Here is a 25,759-nt window from a genome sequence, read left to right on the forward strand (position 1 = left end):
TTTCCTGCATTCTACAAGTGTAATCAGCATTTGACATAATTACTACCCCACCCCCCCTTATCTGGTTCATAACCCTGTAATGTTGGTGTTAGTCAGCTCTTTTAGACAAAATGTTTCACCTTTAGTCAAGTTATCCACCTTGTCTTTCTCTGTATATATACATCTCCTTATCTGATTTTCACATAGCTGTTCAAACACCATTACCATAGGGTTACTGGGCGGGATAAATGTACTACTTTTTTAAAATTTCAAACCATAATCAGTGAAAGGACTAGCATTATTAGCAAAGAATACTTTCAAATTCAATTGCCTGGTAAACAACTTAAGGTTAATTAGCAACTTCCCAACTTCATATCGATAAGCTGGTATAAATGAACAGCCTTTCTTTAGCAGTGAAAAATGATCACCAGAAATTTCTAAAGCAGTAAAACTATAAACAGAAAAACCATCAGCATTTAAATGTCTGCAGGTTTTTAAGTCACTTTCGTTCTCCATTAAACCATCAAAATTGATGTTTGGCATTCCCTCAGTAAAAACATCAAGACTGTTGTTAAAGTAATCTAGCTCATTATTAATGGCCACCACCTCTAAAGGAGGCCCATGCAGTACACAATACAACCAATGCCCCAATTACATCACCACCCACAATTGAATGAAGAGACAATTTTAGAGGTGCTTCCCTGGTGCTGCAACACTAAGACATACAGCATCACTGCAGACTACGTCTATAGACATGCTAAATGCTAATGAGGTATTCTGGAGGTGAGGATATGCTAATTAACTATGTGCTCTCCCTCAGAACTGACTGTAAGAAGGCATTTACGCAGCGGAGGGATTCACTTCTCATGTTGTAATGGTACTTAAACATAATGGGGATGGGGTAAACACTAGAGACCAGGGATAACGTCTCATGTTGTAATGGTACTTAAACATAATGGGGATGGGGTAAACACTAGAGACCAGGGATAACGTCTCATGTTGTAATGGTACTTAGACATAATGGGGATGGAGTAAACACTAGACACCAGGGATAACATCTCATGCTGTAATGGTACTTAAACATAATGGGGATGGGGTAAACGCTAGACACCAGGGATAACATCTCATGTTGTAATGGTACTTAAACATAATGGGGATGGGGTAAATACTAAACACCAGGGATAACGTCTCATGTTGTAATGGTACTTAAACATAATGGGGATGGGGTAAACACTAGACATCAGGTATAATGTTTCATTCTGTAACAGTACTTAAGCATAACAAACAGGGGGGCAACCATTAGACACCAGGGGTACTATAAGTAGTGCCCTTAAAGGCATCAAAAGGGATTTCAACCCTACTCTCCCATCTCCAATAGTTTCTTACTAGGTTATTTACCTTAAAATATATTTAGAAGCATAGCCATACATTCCCATGAATTTTTTATCTGTTGTAATTTAAATATATATTTTTTCTTTGTTGAAGAGGTTAATCCCATTAGGTTAGCAGCCTCATTTCAGGGGAGACCCAGTATGAATAACTCATAGCAGGCAGAACATTTACATGTTTCCACTTTCCATAAGGGACAAGGTGCTTCTCCAGGGATGACTTTGCCATTTCCCATCCATTCAACAAGATTACATTTGACTACAGTAAGAGAAGTACTTTGTTTTATGTGGAGAGGAAGATGATTCCAAAGAAGTGGAATTCTTTGCTTTATAAATCAAACACCCCAATACATTCTATTTATGTTGCAGAAGAGTTTAAGATCTCTTAAGCAGGTGTTTATGTCACCATTGGACTTGAGCAGTTAAGGGTCTGTTGATGGTCTGTATGTGAGACAGAAGTCATCCCTTAGCAAACTGTATGATGCTGAGAATAGGAACAAGGCTTTCAGATGATGTGTGCTTCTTATGATTTAGACCCTTGATTTTCTTGGTGAGAAAATACTATGGGCATTCAAGTCATGTCAAATGTTTGGGCAGGTACATGGCAATAGGGGCATTATACTCGATTGATTTAATAAGTGCAAAATGAAAAAGGACTTTCTTACGATAGTGGATACATGGTAACTGAAGGACAGTTTGCTATCTACATAGATTCCTAACTACTGTATCAGTTTTCAAGGGATTGTTGTCAATGTGATAGTTAGAAGGGCCTTCTTGCTTGCTAAGGGATACTGTTATGATAGTTGCAGATGACATCATGCTTGCTGAAAGACACTGTTATACATTTTTGGCACTTAGTCTTGCTCCATGGTTTTGCCATATAAAAGTGGATATTCCACAGAAGATATTACTGCTCTGCACCACTACACACCAAGGATGGAATGAACCAAAAAATAAAATAATAGTTTAAAAAAAAGAAAGCCAACTACAAGTGAGGGGGTGGGATTTTTGAACCCTGCACACTTGCCACAGTACACCTCAGCATTAACTGAGAAGACAGTGCAGAAAGGATTTTCTAACATATACTGAGGATCTCTGGCATTATTCAGTTACTGCAACAGTTTGTAAGGAGTGAGTCAGAGGAAAGGGAACATTAGGTATACCTCTCAACCTTGTAGAGCAAAAAGTCAAGACAAAGCCAAAATTAATGGTGGGACTAAATCAGGAATGGATTATCCTGCCTACAAATTTATAAAATCACTAGTGTAGCAGCTTTTCCACTATCATGGATTTATTGAAGGCTATGACGTATCTAATGTCTGGCACTAATGACCAGCTGAAATAATTTGTGATTTATGAGGGTAGGGAAAACAGACATTGGGGACAGTCTCACAACACAAGGACAGGTATAAACACCTGAATCATTAATCAAACTCCGGTCACCAGGGCTGAAGTCTCAGGTTTTCAACTGGTGCAGGCTACATTGTACTTTCTGCATTTCTCTGCTAACTACATTTATAAATCCAAACCTACCAGTCATGATAATTTTCCACACAGTGAGCACATTTCTGTGGTTGCAAGTGAGACATGTTTCTACTGAGAATTATACCTCTTCACTTTCAAGCACATAGTCGTGAATGCTGATATATTTCTACATTTCTGCAGATATAATTCTCTACTTCATTAAATACTTCCTCACTTTTGATTCCATGTATTATGACTGATGTGTAAATCAAACAGAGACACTGTGAGTGCAGTCTAGTCTGCATGACATTCGTAATCATACTGAACTACCTAAAAAGCAAGAACACCATATAACATGCAATTTCTTGCTGCCAGCTCATTAAAATTTAAAGATTATATATATTCTGTGCCTGTCCACCATCCGCTTCTCCTACATTCTGGGCCTGTCTGGTAGATGGCACAATATTTAATTCAAATAAAAAACTTACATTTTTTTCTTTAAGAATGCACTCAGTGTACATTGCATTTTTTCTTTAAGTGTGTCCTTCGTAGCATTGTGCATACATCATACTAAGGATGCATGTGCATTTAAACATTGGAACTTCATGCATGGAACATCAGAAGCATGGGATTGTTAAGCATAGGATTGTTAAGCATGGAGAACTGCTTGAGTTGAGCAAACATGAACAGGTAAAAGGTGTGTATGTGTTAGTGTGTGTTTTTGTGTTTGTATGTTAGGGATGGCATGCCGGTTAATATATTCACCTTATACCTTGATTACTGGAGACTAGAGCCTAAATCCTCTATACCAACTATCAAACTGTCATCAGGGGGTGCATTTTCAAAAAATATCGAGTTTTAGTGTATTTTCAAAGAACATTGAGTTTGAAGGGAAGAGAAATTTGCTGTTGCTCACGTCGAGTCTGTTTTCAACGTGCAACTGTTTTGTTTAGCAAAGGGTCATCATCAGTATTTGTGCTGTAAGATTTGAAAAAAGTGCTAGTAGGTAAATTACCAGGTAGCATACTTGTCTTTAGCGCAAAAGGATGTGAATTCTACTCCCACACCATGTAGATGGAGTGCTAATATTTCTGTGCCCTTTAAGGGGGTATGGGGTGCTGCACTTCTGAGTGTGTCCTTCTTTTGGTGAGATGCCTAGTAACTGAACCTGTTTTTGGTTTGACAGCCATTCCCTATTGCAATTTTACCAGCTTACCATTTTTTTAAATGTAACATGGGCAATTTATTCTTCAATGGCAGAAGGCATTGCATTTGCATATGAAACACTGACTGGAATGTAAAGTTGTTTGCCAGCAGTGACCTCTTTAATATTATTCAGATGATGTTTACTTCTTAAGAGACTGTGTATATTGGTTGATATTGGTGGATTATAATGAAAGTCTGAGTGGCCTTTTCTAGTTGAAATGTTCTGAAATGGTTAGTTTTGTCATTATTGGTTCATATATATTGTTTCATTGTTTATGGAAAAATGTTCAAAACTACAAACTTAAAACACTCACTAAGAAGTGGTGTGCTGCATTATACAAGGAAAATAACTGAATAAAATCAGTATGGTGCATCAAACAACATGCACATGTATGCATGATCCTAAAAATGTGTGCAAGGGGAGTCTATGGTTTAAAAATAGTCCTAAGGTAAACTTCATCACTGGCCAGATGCATTTTCTTTGAATGTGGGTTTCAATGTCATTTCAATGAATATGAGTTTCAAGGGCAGAGAAGCCTATTCTTCATGCTGGGTCAGTTTTCATTGTGAGACTGTATTGTTTTGTTGCAAATGTCTATCCATGTTTGTGCTACAAAATTTGAAATAAAAGTTTTAAATTAAATCCAAATATCTGTAATCATTGTAGAAGTAAAGAAGAAAATAATGTGCACACTGACAGGTTTGAACAGTGCTTATGGTGACTGGGGATAAACAGCCAAGTAATGGGGGTGCTGGGGGGCTCTGATCTATTACCCTGCCTAGGACCCCATTTGACCATTTCCTGGCTCTGTGTACAAAGCAGAAAACCTTTTCACATTCCACAGGGATGTTTGAATCATATTTGAATCATGGCTGAGTTTTGACTGGTGCGGCCTTGCATAAGGGTGAAATGTTCCTGTCATGCACCATTGCACCTAGCATAGGAAGTTATAATACAGTATAGTGAAAGGATCCTTTATGGCAGACTATGATACTTTCTCTCGCAAATGTTCACTTGCATTTCTCTGTATAATAAGGTTATGTAATTCGTGCATAAGATGTAGGTTGACTTGAAAAATGAGCCCTGAAGCTCTATTCAGTTTTTAGCTGTGTATCCAAAGGGAGCTGTATGAATGATTCAACTGGTTCAGGATGAATAGGAAAATGAGTTTTGTTGAAAATCTGCAAATTATTTGAGTAATGCTTGAAGCAGACCACAAATAACTCACTTAGTACAGATATTTGTCACATAGTGCCCCATAGGTGCACTGCATCTATGCAGTATGAATAGCCATTAAGTGATGTTTTTTTCTTTATTTATTAAAGTTTATATTTCTATGAAATGGTACTATAGAACATTTGTCCCTCTCACTGCAGTTATAGCTGTTAACTGCCATTTGAATTTAGTACAGAATGCTATCTGAAGGCAGATGAATAATGATACAGAATCCAGAAAAAAAATACAAATTATTGCTGTAGAAGATTTCAGGCACATTGATTTTCCCTCAGAATGTGGCTTCATTTATTTTCACACAACCAAGGATCCTCATCTAGACAAATGAATTGCCACCAAAGCAGACTGTTTTACTTTGTGGATCTGATATGAAATACAGCATTGTGTCTGAATTCAGGGATTGTACGCTCAGCCATGAAGTTGCAAAATGATACCATTGGTCAGTTCTGAACCCTTAATATGCAATATTTTTCATGTTTTTTTTTTTCTAGGCATGTTTACCTCTGCACCCACAGACTCAAAAAAACATGTTTATTTCATCATGCTCTGCTCTGGTGTTTCCTACATTTTAACACCATTCTGGGACTATTTGCAAATTTTTAAATATTTTTATATGTAATTTCTGAGTATAACCTCAATGGGTCTGGCATTTTGAAGTAGTTCTGATTGCTTAGTCTGTTCTAGCTATCCCACAATGCAGTGCTTGACTGTAAAAACATTACATCACACAGGCCTCTTTTTTTCCTAAAGCTCTTGTCACTGCATTGACTTTACATGCGTACACTGCTGTCTTTCAGTCAGTTAGTTTTAGGTGACGACAAATGCCATTCAATGACTACTTAAAACACAAACAGTGCAAATGCCACAGAACAGACTTTCAAAGTGCTTTGCACTGCTCCTTCTTTTTAGAATAGCTAAACTGCAGTCTTTTGTGAAGCCTGAATTGTACTACTTTGACTCATCTCCCACCCCCCTTCACACTTAACTTCCCTAGCTGTCAAAGTGTTAAGGGTAATTTAAGCTGTTACGTGCTGTGATTGACGACTCATAGCAAGAGACTTGACACATGTACTGTTTCCTTGTTCTAACCTTTACTTTCTGTATGGTTAGGGGAGTCACCAGGGAGCTGTGACATCACAGCATGGGTGGGTTTTAAGGATGGTAGGGGTGATGTCAATTTGGGGAGGAAAATGACCAGAAAACTACCTGTATTCAGTGGCCTTGATGACATCAGTGAATTGGGGACTGCAGCAAGCTTTTTTTAGGATGGGGCAACAGTTTTTTGAAAGTGAAACCACCACAGTGCATTAAGGTACTGTTCTAGTGGAGAGAAACAGTCAATTTAAAATGTTTTAAATGCTGTATTGTTGTTTATTCATAGCAGGTACAGTAAATGGGGAGAAAAAAGACAGAAGTTGAGCATTTAATAATAGAATCCCATTGTTGTCCTATCTCTGTATATTTCTATCAGCTAGCAAGATATACTTAGCCATAATAAACTCAGACTACATAGCTTTTTGGTAAAAATGCAACAGTCTGAAAAGATGTCACAATACTATCTTGAAACTTGTCCGTGCCATACCTAGTCAAGAATCCCATAATATGAACAATCAAAAGGCATTCAATGAAAAATAAATTACACATTTGTGTTGGTTCTTGTGAACTGTATCACTTCAGTCTAAGCACTCTGCAAAAAGTTGCAGATGATGTGCAGGGACATGATGCTTTAGATGATGGGCTTCTGCATTGTCACATGACTCTGAACTGCACATCATACCTAGTGAATTTGTAGGATATTAGGAAGCAGTTCCATAATCCCATGCACATATTCATGGCAGTACCCAGTACTATACATTGCACAGCTCTTAGTACAATGACAAAATGCACATACTAGGAAAGCCATAGTTAATACTGCAGATTAATAAGCACTGGGTAAAAACTGAACATGCCAGCCATTAAATTACAACTAAAAATAATTATATACATAGTTCATCTATTTTTGTAGTTGCTGACACTCTTACAGTACATTGACTCCAATCTGCCTTTATATTGTACATTCCATGCCTCATCTGTAAATATATATTGTGCATATTTAAAATTGCCAGATTCTGTTAAATTGATCTCATTCTATTTGTTTATTGTAACTGTATTTTGTTTGTTTTTGTGCAAATTCCATGTTTTACTTATTATTTTTACTATATTGTATAACTTAAAATACATATTTCTATGTTCTATGAATATTTGTATGCAATTTCCTGGAGCTTTTCTCCTCAGGTCTCCACTGAAAAATGGGCTTCTAGCTCAATTGGACCAACTCAGTTAACAAATGTCAAAATAAATTAATCAGTTAATTCATCAATCAATCATGCAGTATGGAGTCCTTGACAGGATGTGATTGTTCAAGGTTGATTTCATTGTCTGGGTAGTGCTGTGTCTTCTGGAAGTGCTCCATACTCAGGGCCTTTCCAATGTCATTGGCTGCCACCGGCCTACTATATGCCTTAGAACCTGCCAGGAAATTGTGTGAAGGAAATCTTTCAGTGATAACAGCAGAACTTACCCAGTTTTGTCAAGCAGGAAATCATGTAATGCGGTTCTTGTGCAACACCATCAGTGTCATCCATTGCAATTCTCAGTGTATGTTCTACATAATAACAAAATATTGAAGTCTAGACCATGGCTGCATTGGTTCACTTTCTGGATGAAGAGTATACCCCTCCTGTATTATTAATGAATACTTCAGGCAGAAGGACCGCTGGAACTCGGTGCAATTTCCATGTCTATATATCCTTGTTGTCCCTTTCACAGTAGCAATAAAAGTGGTAAATAATTTTATCTTTCAGTGTCTTGTGTACTACTAATGGGATCCCTACTGTACACCATAGATAAGTTTGTTTTAAAATGAGTTAAATCATCACTTGATCTGCTCCTGTTTATTGTCTCCCCTTGCTCAAGTTGAAACTGTGGGCTCATTTCTTCTCCCTGTGCCACATGACTTGGATTGATCTTGTGGTGAACACTGCTGCTATACATGCTATACCATCTGCTCTTCTGCCTTTTGGCATGGTCATGTTTTGCCTGGTGTGTGTATATTTTTATTGTCTGTATCTTATGTTTTTGTGTTTCTAGCTTCCGTTTTGAGCATTTATGCAGCTTCCTGTACTATACTCATTGCAGCTTTGTGGCATGCAATATTTTTTCTGGGCATACCATGGTAGTAATGTACTGCTGTGGGCATATTATGCATATCGGCCTTTTATTTCTGTTGTCCATCTTATACTGTCTTTGTTTGCTTTTCTGTTTGTTTGTATAACTTTAAAAGCCTACTGCCCTATTTTCTACCCTGCACTTCCCTGCATTGCATACTTGAGCTGCCTAGTGTTCTCAGTCTGTGTTGTCTCTTGTGGAGTGCTGTTTCCAGTATTCATGAATTACTTTATAATATTTACTGTTTCTCCATATGGAGATGACCTGGTGTATGCATTCTGTTGCATGTATCTATGATAGCATACATGTGATGCATGCCACAGCATGTGCGAACACCTCTGTACGCCACTTTTGCTGTGATCTTGCAACTTTCCTTAGTAAGTGAGCAGTCAGTGCCTTCTTCATCATCATGTCACCTTCTACAGCTCTACATCTTGTGCTGTAGTTCACTGCCGTATAAATTCCCATGATCTCACTTGTTCAAAAAGTAAGCATTTTCTCAAGCAAACACATGCAAATAACCCTAATGAAATGGACAACAGTGATAGTCCTTGTAACATGAAACATTTGAATTTAGTAATCTATTCCTTACTTACTTTTACAGCCCTGTACAAAAGTATTATTTTTTAAAAGTATCCATTTGGTCTGATGAAATATACAAGATTATGTGACTTTTAAAAGAAACATTTGGAAATGTCATGTTAATATAAAGAAGGAGGAGCCCTTATATCAAAATGTCTAATAGTTGCAGTAATTGTGAGAAACTGAAATTAGTACCTTCCTTCTCAGGAAGGGGAGTGGGAAAAGATGAAGCTTAAAAATACACAAAAAAATCAAATGTAAAACACAATGCAGGGGAAATATGGTTAATTAAAATGTACATTTAGTTGCAGCTTATTTCATGGTGCAGACCAAAACATACAAGAAAGTTAAGATTTCATCAAATTTAGCTTCAGATTGTTTTTCGGTTCAGCCCAGAAATACAAAAAAATTGAAACATTAATCTTTGTCATGTAGAGTTAGATTAACTGCAAAATCCAAACCTTGAAGTAACACCCAAAGGCTACAATATTATTCTTTTGTTATTAAAATAAAACTGTCTATGTAAGGTTTTCAATCTGAAATGAAGTACATTCTCATCTATTTTATGCTTGAAATACTACAGTATGAACATATTTTATTTCCTATACAAATACATAATAATGGCAAGAAAGTAAAACAACCTAATGGCCATAAAATTATGCATTATGCCAACTCAGAGCAAAATGATCATAGGCGCTGTAGTATATCTTCTAGTTAATCTATGAATATTTTTCAATTAGTCAGCCGTAATATGACTTTAAGAGCAGACTCATTATTCAGAAGTGAATGTCTTCATAAACTGTGTATTAGATATCATTCAGTGAAAATAATAAGTTTCCAGGTTTAATACAGGAGTAATGATTAATGATTGCTTTTTTTTAAGTATATAACATAAACTCCAGAACTGAAAAATGCTGTTGGACACTTGCAGCTCTTTAAGAGAGTGAGAAAAGGGAAGGGAGGAGAAGTAAAAGGAGGCAGAAAAGGAAACAGCATATTTATTTTCTCAATATATATAGTTCTTTGCATATGATCATGCATCTTAGTATGAAAGAGCTGACAGAATCTGTATTATTGTAAAAAGGGTAAACAAAGAATGACAGCAGTTATATATATGTGTACATGTAATATACACACTCACACACTCAAAATTAAGCCTTATTAGGATTTATTTGTGGATAACAGTGATGTTTTAAATAGAGATAAGTGAGAAGTAAACAGCATGGTCATAAATGTGAGATATAGCCCTTATTTTCTATTTGTAAAATTGAACATAGGGCAAGTAGTTTGCTACAGTTTAAAAGTTAAAAAATGTCTTTTTTAACTAAACCCTGAGCACTGTAGCACTACTGTAGTAACTGTTTGCTACATTTGCAGCAAGCAGTTTGGTACAGTTAAAGAAGAAATGTTTTTTATTAAACTAAAACATGAGCTGGTTGAACTATGCTTCTGCTTTATTATGTGATTAAACTTTGAAGTATCTGAAAATATTTTATGGAATTATTAGACTGATTTAAGGTCTATCCATATGTAAGAATAGAAAACTGATGTATTAATAAAATAGGCTTAAATAAATATTTAGAAGAAAAAATATAATTTAAATACAATAAGACTGAAAGTTCAAAAGGCATTCATAACTTAATAAGCACAGTTAAATTTGTGAATAAAAAATATCAAACAACATTAAATTATAAATGTGACATTACTAGAGAATATTAAAGAATAGTCATGAGCAATAAACCCCAAGGAGCTATAGAATAGGAATTAGATTAAAAGTTATAGGAAAACTGAAATAAAGTCCATTAGAATTCACAACAGCAATTTGATCACCTCGGATTTGGAACATATATTGTGTGCTTTCAGAAAATGTTAACTGCTTTATAAGAAAAAGTAAATGTGGATGAAAAGTATATTTTTAAAAGATAACCTAAAGGAAAAAAAATATCAATAGATACCATTAATTCTTTAATCTAACCAGTTATCTCTGAATTAAAAAAAAACACAAGAATCTTAAAATAAAGCCTCTGATATTGACAGTATTGTGCCTGAATTATTTAAAATATTTCCTCAGAAAATTATAGTTTTACTGAAGAAAGGTTTTATTAACATACAAGAAAATGATAAAATGCTACCTTCTTGGAAATATACTCACACTTTCCAATATATAAATGAGACAAAGCCCCAAGTAGCTGCTCATCATATCAGCCTATGTCTTCTTAAATATGGATTATAGCATGTTTATGTCCATAATATCTATTAAGTTATAACACATTACCTACATTGATACAAAATGATCAAATTGGTTTTATTATCACAGGAAAAATTCAATATAATGTTAAATGAATCATTAAAACTCTCATTTGTTTTTTTTTAACTCAGAGATAGAAACTGGTTAAGTTAAAGTGTTAATGTTATCTGTTGATAGTTTTTATGTTAATTTTTTAAAAACATTGTTTTCATACCTATTTATTGTCTTTCATATAAATCACTTGATAGCATTTTCTTCATCAAGTAATTAGAAACGGTCATGTCAAATTCTTGAAATTAGCAGATATAAGTTTTAATATAGAAAAAGCATTTGATTCTTTGATTTGGGATTACAATGTTAAAGCACTTAATTGCTAGGTTTTTTGTTTAAATTTCTTTATTATTACAGTACAAGCTTTATGCAGAAACTTGACTGCGTTTGTCAAGTAGGATCATACGTTTTAGAGGCCATTGAATTTAGTTAAGACATTAAAAAGGTTGCCCTTGTTCACCGTTATTATTTTCATAAGCAATAAAACAATCTGTTAGTTGTATTAGACAAAATGGTTTAAAGGAACTGAGATATCAACAAATTGGTTCATAAATATGATATTGAACTGGTAAACCGGTTGTTGTTACAATCCAAAAGACAATTTTCCATATGACAGACAACATTTCACTGTAACTGAATTATCCTATATTATTAACATTTTTGAAGAATGCTTTTGTAGCTAGAAGTCTGCACTCTCACACATGATCATTACTCTTTCATCATATTGATTATACCTTAAGCAAAATGATCATGGTAACTTATATAAAATAGATTTAAACATATCTTCATTATTTTGGAAGATATGTATGTGGAAATGTATACATAGATAATTTTATGCCCTATAAGATTGGTAGAATATGTAAGAATGGTAATATAATGTGTTGGAGATGTAACAGAACCTTAAAGGTTATTTGGTAGCATATGTTTTATGACTGTAAGGTGTTACAATTCTGGTTCAGATTTCAGATTTAAAAATGTTGTGCAAGCACTGTGGTCGGCTATTTTTTAATATCAAAGCATTTAATTCTAGTTAATGGTCCCATAACTACATATCTAGATTATATAATGAACAGTAGAACAGTTTCATTATTGACATGTAAACATTAACCAAAGCACATCAACCATTCATTATAATGACAATAACACAGACTGATACACATTACATCAAACAAGAAAATACATTTCCTTACCCAATGCACTACTCATAACCTTCCCATACATTCAGTCCAAATTTGTCTGAATAGTTCATAGGTTCATAGTTCATAGGTGTGTACTAGGCTAATGGCCCTAGAGCCTTTACAAGCCTAGCCCATAGGATTACCCTGGCATCGCACCACCCGACCTTAGTTCCCAGTGCCTCTCTTGAGTAAAGCCACTGGAGTGATCCCTGGGGTGAATTTTCTATTTCCCATCTACTCATCAAGATCTCTCTTGAAGAGGGCCAGTGAGGTGCTCTGTTTGGCATGTATGGGAAGTCTACTCCATAGTATGGGGCAGTCTCTGGGTTATGAACCTATCCCTCCAGCATGTTCTTTTGATTGTGGTAATGAGGTTGAGGTCTCTGGAGCGTTTGGTGCAGAGGGATTGGGATTTCTTTAAATGTAACACTTCTAACAGAGCTGGGTCAGACATGGCTTTGTAAGTCGAGCAGAGATCACCTATAAGTAGGCGATATGAGACAGAGAATAGTTGGTGTTTTTTTTAGTCTGTCCATATAGGACAAATGTTTAAGGCCTAGGATCCTCTTTGTGAGGTACTTTTGTGGCCTCTCCACTTGTTGCATGTGTTTAGTGAGGTACATGCTAAATGGGGCATTGTACTCAATGATTGGCCTAATGGGGGAAGAGTAGAGGGAGACAGTGACCTCTTTATTCCCGGATGCAAAACCCTTAGTAATGAGATGTGCCACATAGAAGGACTTTCAGACCACAGTGGCAATGTGGTGGTCAAAAGAGACGTTGCTGTCAACCTGTGTTCCCAGATCTCTTATAACACCTTCTGTGTTAGTGGACTACCATCAATGTGGTAATGCATGGGAACCAGGTTTTTCCCCAAAGGGGATGATGACACATTTTTTAGTATTGAGCTTTAAGGCCATGGCTCTGACACCAGTCATTGGTCTCAGTGCGGTCTTTCTGTAGGATGTCAACATCACTCAGGGAGTTAATAATAGCTCCCAACTTACAATTGTCTGTGAACTTCAGAGTCCTTCGTGTTGACCTGGACTTCAGCAAAGTAGATACCAAAGAGGAGAGGATTCAGGACCGAACCCTGTGGGACTCCACTCATGACTGGTCAGCAGTCCGACTTGGAGTCAGCCACTTTCACACTGTGGGTTCTACCTGTGAGCTAGTTTGCAACCCACCTAGTGATACAGGGGTTGATGCATAGCTTAGTGATTTTTTTCTATGATTCCTGAGTGGGCACTGGTATCAAAGGTCTTGGCCAGATCAATGTAGGCTGTATGAACCAACTTGCCTTCATCCACAACTCTGGTGACTGACTCAAAGAAGTTGACCAGTAATGATCTACCCTTCACAAAACCAAACTGTGTGGGATCCAGAGGTTGGAGATTCCCTATATCCTTGTTTATTAGGTCCATGATGATGCGTTCCATAGCTTTGCATATCAGACTCATTAGGCTAATGGGGCAATAGTTCCCAGGGTCTTTAGTCGCTCCTGCTTTGTGGAGAGAGATGACTGTAGCAGTGTGCCATTCAGTAGGGACAAAGCCTGAGGTGAGGTGGTGATTGAACAGGGCACACAGGTGAGGTGCCAGTGCACTCTGTAGTTCATGTAGAACACAGCCAGGGATAGTGTCATGTCCCATAGAAGCTGTATTCTTGGCCTTGGACAGTGCTGTTTTAACCTGTGCAGCAGTAATACTGGGTGCCTGGCAATCTACTGGTATTGTGACTAGTCACTTGGGGGGGAAATCATACACCAATGCCCTGTATAAAGGGTGAAGCTGTTAATGAATCTGTCGGCCAGTATATTAGTAATATATGTTGGCTCGGTATAGGAGGTACCATTGTGCAGTAGCTCAGAGCAGATCTGGGTATTGCCGTGGAGATTCTTTACATAACTATAGAAGGCCTTGTGGTTGTCTTTACTGTCTGCTGCAATTCTGTTTTCATAGCTAGCTTTAGAGGATTTGATGAGGGATCTCAACTTTTTGTTGAGGCTGATAAGGGAGTTTTTCCAGTCTTAGGACTTTACCCTATTCCACATCAGTTTCCTCCTCCTGTTGTAGAGTTTGTTTATGGCAGAGGACTACCAGATTGGCTTCTTTTTTTGGAGGAGAGCATCTTGGTTCTATTGGGTATGGCGAGATCCATGCATTTGTGTACATGTTCATACAGAGCATTGGTGTATGATTCAGCAGTCATGCAACTGATCTCCATTTGCCTGGGTGCCGTGAAGTTAGCCACCTCTGTTTTTAAGAGCCCAAAAGTTAGCTTTGGAGAAGTTTTTCATGGTGGTTACCTTTGTGAGGGGGGTGGGAGGGATATTGATTTCCAAGGTGATTAGTTTGTGGTCGGATCTAACCAGGGAGGAGTTCACTATTGGTGTAGAGCAACAGTCGCCCATGTTAGTAATGACCAGGTCAAGGATGTTACTACCTTTAGTGGGGGTAAGAACGAGCTTGTCCCGGGAATTGGAATTAATGAATTCCAGGAAATGGGCAAGTGTGTTGGTACATGAGTAGTTTTCCCAGTTAATGGAGGGGTAGTTGAAGTCGCCCAGTAGGAGAGTGTTAGGTTGGACCCTAATATTCTCCAGGGTGCTTAGGAACATGGAGTGTGAGTCTTGCAACATGGTTGGGGATCTATAGCAGTCTACAACCCGAATCGCTGTCTTACACAATGTTAGCTGCACCTGAAGTATCTCAAATGCATTATGTTGGGCTACCAGTCTGGAGGTGTGTGCATCCTTTATGGATATGGAACCACCTCCACCTTTGGAGCTTCGGACCAAGTTCTGGGGCCAAAAGGTGTGGAATGAGTTATAACCTGGTAGTGCAGGGGTGCTTTCTGCTGCCTTGAACCAGGTGTCTGTTATGGCATGTCGATGTTCTCCATTTTAAGGAGTGCTTCGTGCGAGTGCATTCTCAGATTTAAACTTCTAGCGTTGAGCATCATTACCCTCAGATTGCATTTGTTTGTAGCTGTTACAGTGGTAATTTGGTCTTTGGAGCACCGCCTAAAAATGACACTATAGGGGTAGCAAGAGCCTTGGACAGTATCCGGAAGCCAAGGGGTGACAGATGCAGGCCATCTCTGGCAAAGCATTGAGGTCTGTCAATCATGTAATAGTGTTAAGATAAGGGCTTCTCTACGGTAAGCTGTACATTAATGGCTGAGCAGGGAAAGGGTTTGCCCCCTGTTCCACCTTAGTAATGTGTGTTAACCCTAACCCTAGCATGCAGCTTTCCTTAAAAAGCTTTTTTCATAACACTATTACACAAGACAGCTGAGACATTCACCCACACAAACATATGCACACACATAGGCTCAATAAATCTACTCCTTACCTAACCCCCACCCTAACCCTAAAATACATGCGTGAATGGGCGTACCTTCGTTGAAGGTTGTGCGTCAGGGCTGGTAATTCGGCAAGTAAAAATCAACTACCAATCATTAACGGACCGGAGTTCCGCTGTGGCGGCCCCTAACCGGGAAAAGCCGAAAGACACAACAACAACAACAACATGTTAAGGTTCTCACCCTCTTTATTTTAAAATAAGACTTCTGGAAAAAAATTACATGAATTCTTATAATATTAACCAATCAGCTTCCTGTTAGGATTTCTATATATTTTATAATATCTACAAATAAACATTTGTTATGCTTAACTGAAATAAAACAGGTAGACAATTTTACCGTTTTCTTTTTTGTAAATAGCCTTTCCTGATAAGAATGAGGTTAAGAAGTATGTTGTTTAACTTTGCTTCTACTGCCGAAGGCAGAATCGTTACATTTTCTCCCTTTAGTTGCCAGAAAGCACTCTAAATCACCTCTGTGCTAAAGTATTTGTAGGAGAATATTGCTTTGAAATAAGAAAATGAGTGTGCATCATTCTATATGTCTGTCTGTTGTACATCATGAATGCTACTGAAACACAGGATTTTTTGCATTTGCAAAGTACTTAAAAACTGAACAATGTCAGTTATACATATGGACAGATATGAAAACAATAAACAGATCAACTTCCACAAGAGGTGATGACCCATTTCATGTTTTGTCCAATAAAGTTTCATTTTCATTTTTGCAGCTTCTGTCCTGTTGCCTAGTTTTAGTAACTTTAATGTTCCAAGCAATAAACCTCATTATCACATCAAGTGCAAGCTACACATATTGTTTCCACGCAGTTATAATTTTACTACAGAATGCTCATCTAAAATTGATCTAAAACATCTACAGTAATCCTTCAGTTGCAGTAATGGAATGTCTGACTTATTTGTTACCACAGGAGATGGAAAATATCATGTCCGCCTTGACAGAAACTCATCATAAGTTAGACTGGACAGCAACAGAGATGAAACAGCTTCAGTTGTCTCATGGTATAGAAAGTAAGGAGTCACTCAGAAGGTAAGTTTTATTTATACTTTTATTTAATCTTGGTAAAACACTCAAGACAATTGCTATTTTTTGTTACAAAGGTGAGCTGGCGGTTCTGGTCTAGTTAAGTGATTGGCTCAAACAGTACATAACTAAAATCTGCAATCGTCGACCCATAAGAACAAGTAAGTGAACAGCAAACTGTGGATTCAAGGTGAATGGATGGTAGATAAATGTGTAAATATATTAAGCACATCAATAGAGAAAATGGGAGGAAAACAGAAGAATGCCTTGCAGCCTGAGAAGGGCTTGACTGAAGGGAGCTTTGATCAACGTTGTATGCAAGGCTGCATCAGCTTTTTGTTCTTGCTCTGTCAGTATAATATAAGTAGTCTGTTACAGTTAATGCATATTCATGCTACTGGTAAACATTATACTTTCATGGGAGAAAAAGCTGTTTCTGTAAATAGTCATTGATTTTTAGAAACAATGCATTCTTTTTCAAGGTATATTTGATTATTTTAGAAAAGTGGCTAGATTAAACATTATTTAAATGGAAATTGACAGAGGGGGTCATACAAATATTTTCAGGTAATGACACTCTGTATGTGTGTGTGTGTATATATATATATATATATATATATATATATATATATATATATATATATATATATATATATATATATATATACACACACACACATATATATATATATGTATATATATATATATATATATATATATATATATATATATGTATGTATATATATATATATATATATATATATATATATATACATAGATATATATACACGCACACATATAGAATTACTGAAATTGATTGAATATCATTTATGTCAATGTGTATAATGTCAAAACAAATTGATCAACATTATGCACATCAACACCCTACTATGCATGAGCTGAGAATTAATCTTGGCACATATGCAACTTAAAAAAAAAAAAAAAAAAAAAACACAAAGCATTGTTTTTTGCAGTGGGGCAAGCACAGATGTACCCCCATGATGAGGGGCGATGACCCCCACACCCCCTGATAATTATATATTCTAACTCTGGCATCACAAAATTCCCAGGGAAAAGGGTATATTCCCCTATCTGGGGATAGTCAATCTCACACACTTGTCAACCATCTGTTTAGATATATAAACTGTAAGCATTTATACCTGCCAGGGATGGCATTTTACAGAAATAAAGAATGATTTTGCAGGGTGTTGTGAGGCCCAACATCACAAGCAGTGGGCCTCCACCCCAACCATGAGAAATAATAATCCATGCTGTAAGGGTGTTTTGATGCCCAGTATAAGAAGTGGACCTGCCCAACCCTGGAAATACTATCATTTACCCTACAATGTTCACCTCGGAGGGCATTATTTTACTTAAAATGGTAGCTGTATTTGTTTTTGCATTTTTACTGAATTTTTTTTTTTTTATTCAAGAATGTTTTTGATTTTCTTTTTTTCAGACTAGTCGGTTTTGTTGTTTGTTTATAGTGCAGTATTCCACATATTGTACTTTCAGAATTTTAGAATTTGTTTTTAGTAAGTCAGTTATTCAATAGATTAGACTGTTAAAGGAGTGCATTATAAAGTGGATGTTGGGAGGATTAAGGGTTCAGATCCCCTCAGGGTTGAATGCTTTGTCGGTGCAGAGGATTAAGGCTGTAGTTCATGAGGTATAGGGTTAGATTGCTTCAGTTCTCATTTGTCTACTGTGTGACTTTGAGCAAAGCGCTTAACCAGACAGTGCTTAGGTGTACCTAAGAATTTAGGTTAGGGCTGCAATCTTAACTAGCTATGAACCTTTGATTATCTGACTGCTGATCTGTGTGTGTGTGTCTGTGTGTGTGTGTGAAAATAAATAATACATGTTGTAGTATATTTTATATCAGCATAACAACAGGAAAGTAGTATGCAAGCACAACACACACACACACACACACACACACACACACACACACACACATTTCTGCATTGCTTCATAGTGCCCCCTAATAATTTAGTCCTTGGGTTGAATAGCCATATATTGACAGCTCTCAGAATAGCTGACTAGAGATTTGACAATTTATTTTGCATTTTCTGATAAAATATTCTTTAATAACATTGTGTAATTGTGTTGTAATTGATCAGCCCAATTAATAGTTGTCTAATCAGCGCTGTGACATTACAAAGGTTTCTGACTGGAGCTGTAATACTTTGCTTTTACACACACACACACACACACACACACACACACACACACACACACTGCAATGCAGTAACTACCATATAATCCTTTTTTTTTGTGTTAAGCAAGCTTGATTTAACACTTGACAGCTGCCAAACCAGCAATGTTGGCCCACCACTTCACTGATAGGATTGCAGAGCTGATAAAGAACTTAACCTTAGCTTGATGACTCTGAATTAGTTTCTAACATAAGTGCAGTATGAATGACATCAGTGAATGCCTAACTTGTTACACATACCACACATTTCTGCAAGTATATTTATTCAATCACTTCATTACAAACTGGTGCCACCAGCATATTTAAATATTGTGTTTGCTGTCCCTCTTGAGTCTGTCTCTTAAAATAACTGTTGAAAAAGGCTGATCCTAAGTGTACCTCTTAGTATGGCTCAGAAATATACACTTACAAATCATTTGTGAAAAGGTGCTTAAAAATGACTCACAGGCTGAATTTGTCCCATGGGCCACTAATCGACTACCCTATTTTTATGCCATGCACCTACCAATCGTATCTATTGTAATCATTCTTAAAGCATGCTCTCTGGATTATTGACGCATAACACTTTTATTTCATTGTGTTAGTTGTTGGTATTCATTCTATTTCTTAGCATGTAATGTTTTTCTTGCATCTTGTATTTTTAGCCTGTTCATCTGCGGCAAAACTAAAACTTACATGCACTTGACTAATAATCATTGCAAAGCATTTTTAACAAATGCTATCACTTCTTCTGGACTATAGTACCACAAAATAAAACATGGGACACGTTGTGGTTTACCAGTATTTTAAAAATATGTTCATCACCAGTTGAAAGAGCCCTGAACTGGTGGGTATTATCATAGTCCTGCTACTGAAAACAGAATTTTGATGTTCTTAACATAGCATACTCTCATGTAACTTAAACTGTTGTATTCCAGGGTACAGTGCTACACCAAGATGAATGTGCTAACACTTGAAAAAAATCAGCAAAGTAAAAAATTGAAAGTAGTGTTTCAAAACAAGGTTCCTTGTTAGTGTAATGACAAAGGTAAGGGAGAGAATGATCTGTAGCTTCCATCATGACATTCCCTCAGGGCCGGAAATGATTCCGGTTATCAGGTATGAAAGGAACGGGCAGAGGTTTGCACCAAACCAGCTGATGTATTTAACACTGATAGAAAAAATTGACCTGATGCCAAGTAAATATAATATTAATACTTCAACACTGTGAACTGAGAATGCCAAGAAATTATGCTATTTATTTAACCATTTATGTGCAGCTGTTAGCATAGCTGCTGAGTGTGACAAAAAGCAGAATAAATTAGGCTTTACTTTAACAAAAATATTTGACACTTCTAGAGTCAGCCTCATTAAGAGAAAACATTGATATAAATGAAGTTAAGATGAGATTGGCTGTCATTTGAATCCATTCTGTTATAGCAGACAACTGCAATGCAACAGTTTCCGATTATCATTTTTCTACCTCTTCTTGTCTCTGCTCAGACAGGAATTTACTTGCTGTCATCACCCATCAGTTCTAGGTTCTGCTTCCCCACTCAGAAGGCAGTATTTCCATTAGTCAGCATAAGCCTTCGAGGTTCATAGGTCTGTATTTATTTATTTACTAGTCCTTTTGATGCATGAGGATCTTTAGAAGTCCAACCATGCATTCCCATGAAATTCTTACCCTTATATTTTAAGCACAAGTAACCCAGAGATGAGCAGAACATTTAAATGGTGTTTAGCCTGTATGACACTGAGAAGTGGAACAAGATTTTTATGATGGCCCTTATAGTCATTTAGGTTTAGTCCATTGTTTTGACACCGGGTATTGGTTTGAGAATGGCATTTTTGAAGGATCTTAATGTCCTCTGTGGAGTTAATGGCACCAAATTTACAGTCATCTCCAAACCTAGTCCACCATAAAGCCTGAACAGTAGCTCTGACCTCTGAGAAGTAAATGCCAAAGAGGACTAAACCCCAGGGAACACCGCTAGTGACAGGCCTTCTGGAGGAGTTAGAGTAGCCTACCTCAATTTCCTGGTCTCTGTTAGTAAGCCAATTTGCTATCTAATAAACTACATAGGGATTAACATTTAGCTGAATAAATACCCAAGTGTGGGATGGTGTTGAATGCCTTTACTAGATAGGTGGCCAGAGGCACTGAAAGCTGCTGAAGACTGGGGGGCCGAGGGTGAGAGGAGCACTTAGTGATCTGAAAAGGGCAATTTTTTAAAACTATTTACTACCACAACATAGGTTCACTTGGGGGACATTTTAAGCTTAGACAATTTCCATTTCGGTGCTTGAGTTAACATTTCCTGATAGGTCTTACCTATTCCATGGCTGATAATTGTATATTAGCCCTAGTGAGAATAAATGTAATCATACTATAGATACTTTGAGGGGACCCATGTAAGGGATGCAGCATTTAGGAACTGCCTCTATCCATTAGTGGCATGAAGGGCAATCCTGGAGTACATTTTCTATTACCCATCCTTAGATCCAAGTTGCATTTGAATATGGACAAGGATGAGCTTTGTTATACTTGAATGGATAGTCTGTTCTGGAACAGTGGTAGCCTGTGTGATATACATCCATCGCTCCACACAACATTCAGTTTAGATACCTGGACTGAATAGTTCTGATGCCATTTGACTTGCTGATGTTAATTAGGTCCATCTGTATTAGGCTGGAGGATGCCTTGTATGTCAGACATGTTGCCTCTAAGCACTCTGTAGGATACTGATTATAGTGATAAATCTTTGAGGTAGTCCATGCAAGACCTATTGTTTAGGACTTGTATCCTTTTAGTAAGGTATCTCTGAAGGTATTCCATTTGTTGCATGGGTCTGGACAGATACATGCCAAAGTGGGCATTAAACAAAATGATTTACCTAATGAGGGCTTTGTAAAGGGGGACAATAACATCTCTAGATATAGTCAAAATCAATTTGTTTATAAGCTGTGTAGTATAGAAATACTTTATGACTCTGGGTACATGTTGGTCAAAGGTTAGGTCACTGTACACACAAGTTCCCAAATGCCAAACAACTGGGTCAGTTCTTGGGGCATTCACAGCTTGGTAGTTCCCTGGAGTAGATGACTTCCCAAAGGATACAATAATGTATTTCTTGGAGTTTAGTTTCAATTCATGATTCTGCCACCAGTTATTGTTTGGGACAAACCTTCCTGCATGATGGCCAAGTCATTTGGGGATTCAATAACTGCTCCTAGCTTGCAGTCATCTCAAACTTAGTTGCCAAAGCTGTTTGGTCTTTGATCTACTTTTGAGATGTATATGCCAAACAGAAAAAGTCTCAGCACCGAACCCTGGGGGACTCCACTGGTGACTGGTCTCTTCCCCTATTTTGATGATCTGCATCCTGTGAGCAAGCATACATGTATGCATTCTTTGATTCAGCTTCCTGATTGTATTAAATTATATTCCTTGTATAATACAGCACCACTTGTTAGAAGGTGTTTTAAATTTGTAGTTTGGGACAGTCTTCCAGTAAGCAATGAAACAAAATGTATTAACCAATAATGACAAAACTACCCATTTCAGAAAATTTCAGCCATAAAAGGCCACTCAGACTTCTGTCATTACAATCCACAAATATCAGTAAATATGCAAAATCTCTGCAGAAGTCATCTAAATAATTCCACATTAAAGGGATCTGTAACTAATGAAGAGGTCGCTGCTACCAAACAACTTTATATTTCATTGTTTCATCTACGTCTAGTGCCTGTTGCCCTTGAAGAATAAATTGCCTGTACTACATTAAAAAAATAAGCTAGCAGTTTTACAATGGGGAATGGATGGCAAACTGATAACAGAAACATAGTTACTAGGTAACTACTCCAAAGGACGACATTCATAGGACTGCAGCATCCACTCCCTTTAAAGTACAACACAGTACAGTGTCAGCGATCCATCTGTATAGTGTGGGAGTAGAACCCACAGCCTTCTGCATCAAAAGCAAGTATACTACCTGATGTGCTATGAACAAATGCAAGCAACTTAGCATAAGTAGCACTAAACTTCTCTTCCCCTGAAGCTCTCAGCTCCTTGTAAAATCCACTTGACACTAAATCTCTCAACTTGGCAGCACAAGAAATCTGGAAAAAGCCAACATTTATTTGGGGGGGGGGACAAAGGCCCAAAACCAGGGACACATTTTAAATATTGCACACAGGGAGCAGCATAACTCCTACAAATAAAACAACAAAACTCTCCTTACCAGCATGACTCTGACTCTGGCAGCACCAACAGAGCAGTGACAGCATAACTCCTGTAACACAGAGCAATAAGAGAACAAGAACAGCTAGTTTAGTTAGTTTAACTTCCATGCGCGAATCCACATTAGCATGAAAACTCCACTTCATTATTTTTCCGACAGGTCTTGCAGCTGTAAAAGTGTGGGGGGGGCTCCCCCTTCCGGCACCCATGTATGTGACATGTACTGATTTGCAATCATCCTTTGCTCTGGTAACCTTCTCAAAGAATTCATTGAGGTTAATTAGGCAGGACCTGTCATTGACAGATCCACACTGACTTGGGTTGAGTTTGTAGGTTACATATGTCCTTGTTTATTTGTTTGTTTGTTTCTTTTGGCTTTTCCCGGTTATGGGTCGCCACAGCGGAACTCCGGTCCGCTAATGATTGGTAGTAGATTTTTACGTACCGGGTTACCAGCCCTGACGCACAACCTTCAACGAAGGCACGCCCTATTCATGTATGCCTCCACACAGAAGACGCTCTAGCTGAGAATCGAATGGGATAACGTCTTGCTATGAGGCGACAACGCTACCGCAGCAACACCACCGCAGTGTTATGTCCTTGTTTATTAATTCTGTGATTATCCTTTCCCTAACCGCACAGATGAGGCTGGTCAGATTTATTTTCCTTTCTGGGTCCACTGATGCTACATCTTTGTGCAGTGGAATGACAATTACTGTCCTCTGTTCATATGGTACAGTGGTTGTTTGGAGACTGACACTGAATAGCCTCTGCAGGGGATCTGACAGGTACTGTATCAGGCTGGCCAGTAAACAGATCATTATATTATGTTTTCCTGCCCCATAGAAGTAATGTTCTTGACCTTGGATAGTGCCTTGAGGTCTTGCTCATGGGAGATTTGAGGAAAAGGTGAAGATGCAGGTAGGACATCTCAGAATGTAGGAGGGAAGGGGGGAGTGAAGTTAGAGATAAGTTTATCCACTAGTAGATCGGCTATGTTTTCTGGCTCCATGTATGTGATATCATTTACTATTAGCTCCATGCAGTTCTAAGCATTGTTTCTAAGATAGTTAAAGAAAGCTTTATTTGCTGTGCTTTGACTGGGTGGCTATTTTTGCCTCATTTCTGGCTTTGGTTGATATGATTGTGTGTCAGAATTCCCTGATAAAATTAGCAAGAGCTTTTTAGTATCTTGGTATTTACATTTATGTTTACATGCAAAGATATTTTTCTTTTGTTAAAGAGCCTGTATAAAGATTTGGGTTCAACCATAGGGGGATAATTTTGACTATGATTGTATATTTACTTTGGAGGGGGACATCTGCATCTATGCTGCTATTCACACCTGCATCGTCTCTGGTGGCAAAGGATTCCACATAAGCAATTTCATCAAGTTGGAAGAGGATGTTGAATTTACCAGGTCATCACTCAGGTTTGGTAGATATAGTCTCTGAATAAAGATGCATTGAAGGATGTGTCTGGCTTCTCTCTTAAGGTAAATGTGACTGATTTATGGTCCATTTGGAACATGAAGGAAGCTGCACAGCTGTGCCATATTACTGAGGACAAAGTAAAGGATTTTATTTTCCCTGGTTGATGTGCAGACTAACTGATCCAGAGAGTTTATATTGATGAAGTCTGGAAACCACAAGCCATAAATGTTAGACAATGTTTATGTCTACCAGTTAATTGAGTAGTTGAAGTTCTCTTAGCAGAATGGTGTTTGGCTTAATGCTAAGGGGCTCCATTCTAATTAGGTAGAAATTATGGACTGCGGGTGACATAGACTATGTCCTATACTTGGCCATGATGTGATAAGGGGTCTTGTTAATGCTAAGTTGGACAATAAGGAGTTCCGGGTCATTATATCATCTAACTAATCTGAAGATGAGGTATTTGTTTTTACAAATACAGAGATACCACTGCCTTTAGTGCCTTCACCTAGTGTGGTGGGCCTGATCATGTGGTAAACATTGAAACTCTGCACTGATGGGGTGGTGTCAATGGACTTGATCCAGGTCTCTGTGACAGTGCATGTATTAGTGTGTTCCAGGGTTAGGAGTGCTTGTTGGCTACTAGCACTGTGCAGTAATACCTTTATGTTATCAAGATTTTGTTTTGTTATGCTGGAAGCTTTTGAGGACTGACAATACCTAAAACAGGCAATGCCTTCTTCTGGTTTGTGACATATTTGCAATTGTATGTGACATGGGAGGAATAGTTAACCTTGGGTAACTGTATGGGAATTGAGTCAGAGGGACTTAGAGCGCTTGCCAATAAGAGCAAGTGGCAGCAAGGAAGTATACAGCAAACTAATGGTATGTGGACAATTGTAGTAGACTCCTAAAAAGAGACTGTAAAAATGTAAGGACATT

The 25,759-nt window shown here is 37.5% G+C and overlaps 1 protein-coding gene across 2 annotated transcripts in view; it reads left to right on the forward strand.

Annotated features, from left to right (window-relative positions):
- Positions 1 to 25,759, forward strand: part of LOC122816916 (protein FAM13A-like) — a 1,835,067-nt gene that overhangs the window by 1,418,408 nt on the left and 390,900 nt on the right. For both annotated transcript variants that reach the window (XM_044089997.1, XM_044089998.1), the window contains exon 9: positions 16,832 to 16,950. In XM_044089997.1, the coding sequence (XP_043945932.1) occupies positions 16,832 to 16,950 (119 nt within the window). The remainder of the gene's footprint in view (positions 1 to 16,831; positions 16,951 to 25,759) is intronic.

Source organism: Protopterus annectens, chromosome 12.part0, assembly GCF_019279795.1.
Source record: "Protopterus annectens isolate FY-2018-M chromosome 12.part0, PAN1.0, whole genome shotgun sequence".
Classification (NCBI taxonomy): domain Eukaryota; kingdom Metazoa; phylum Chordata; order Ceratodontiformes; family Protopteridae; genus Protopterus; species Protopterus annectens.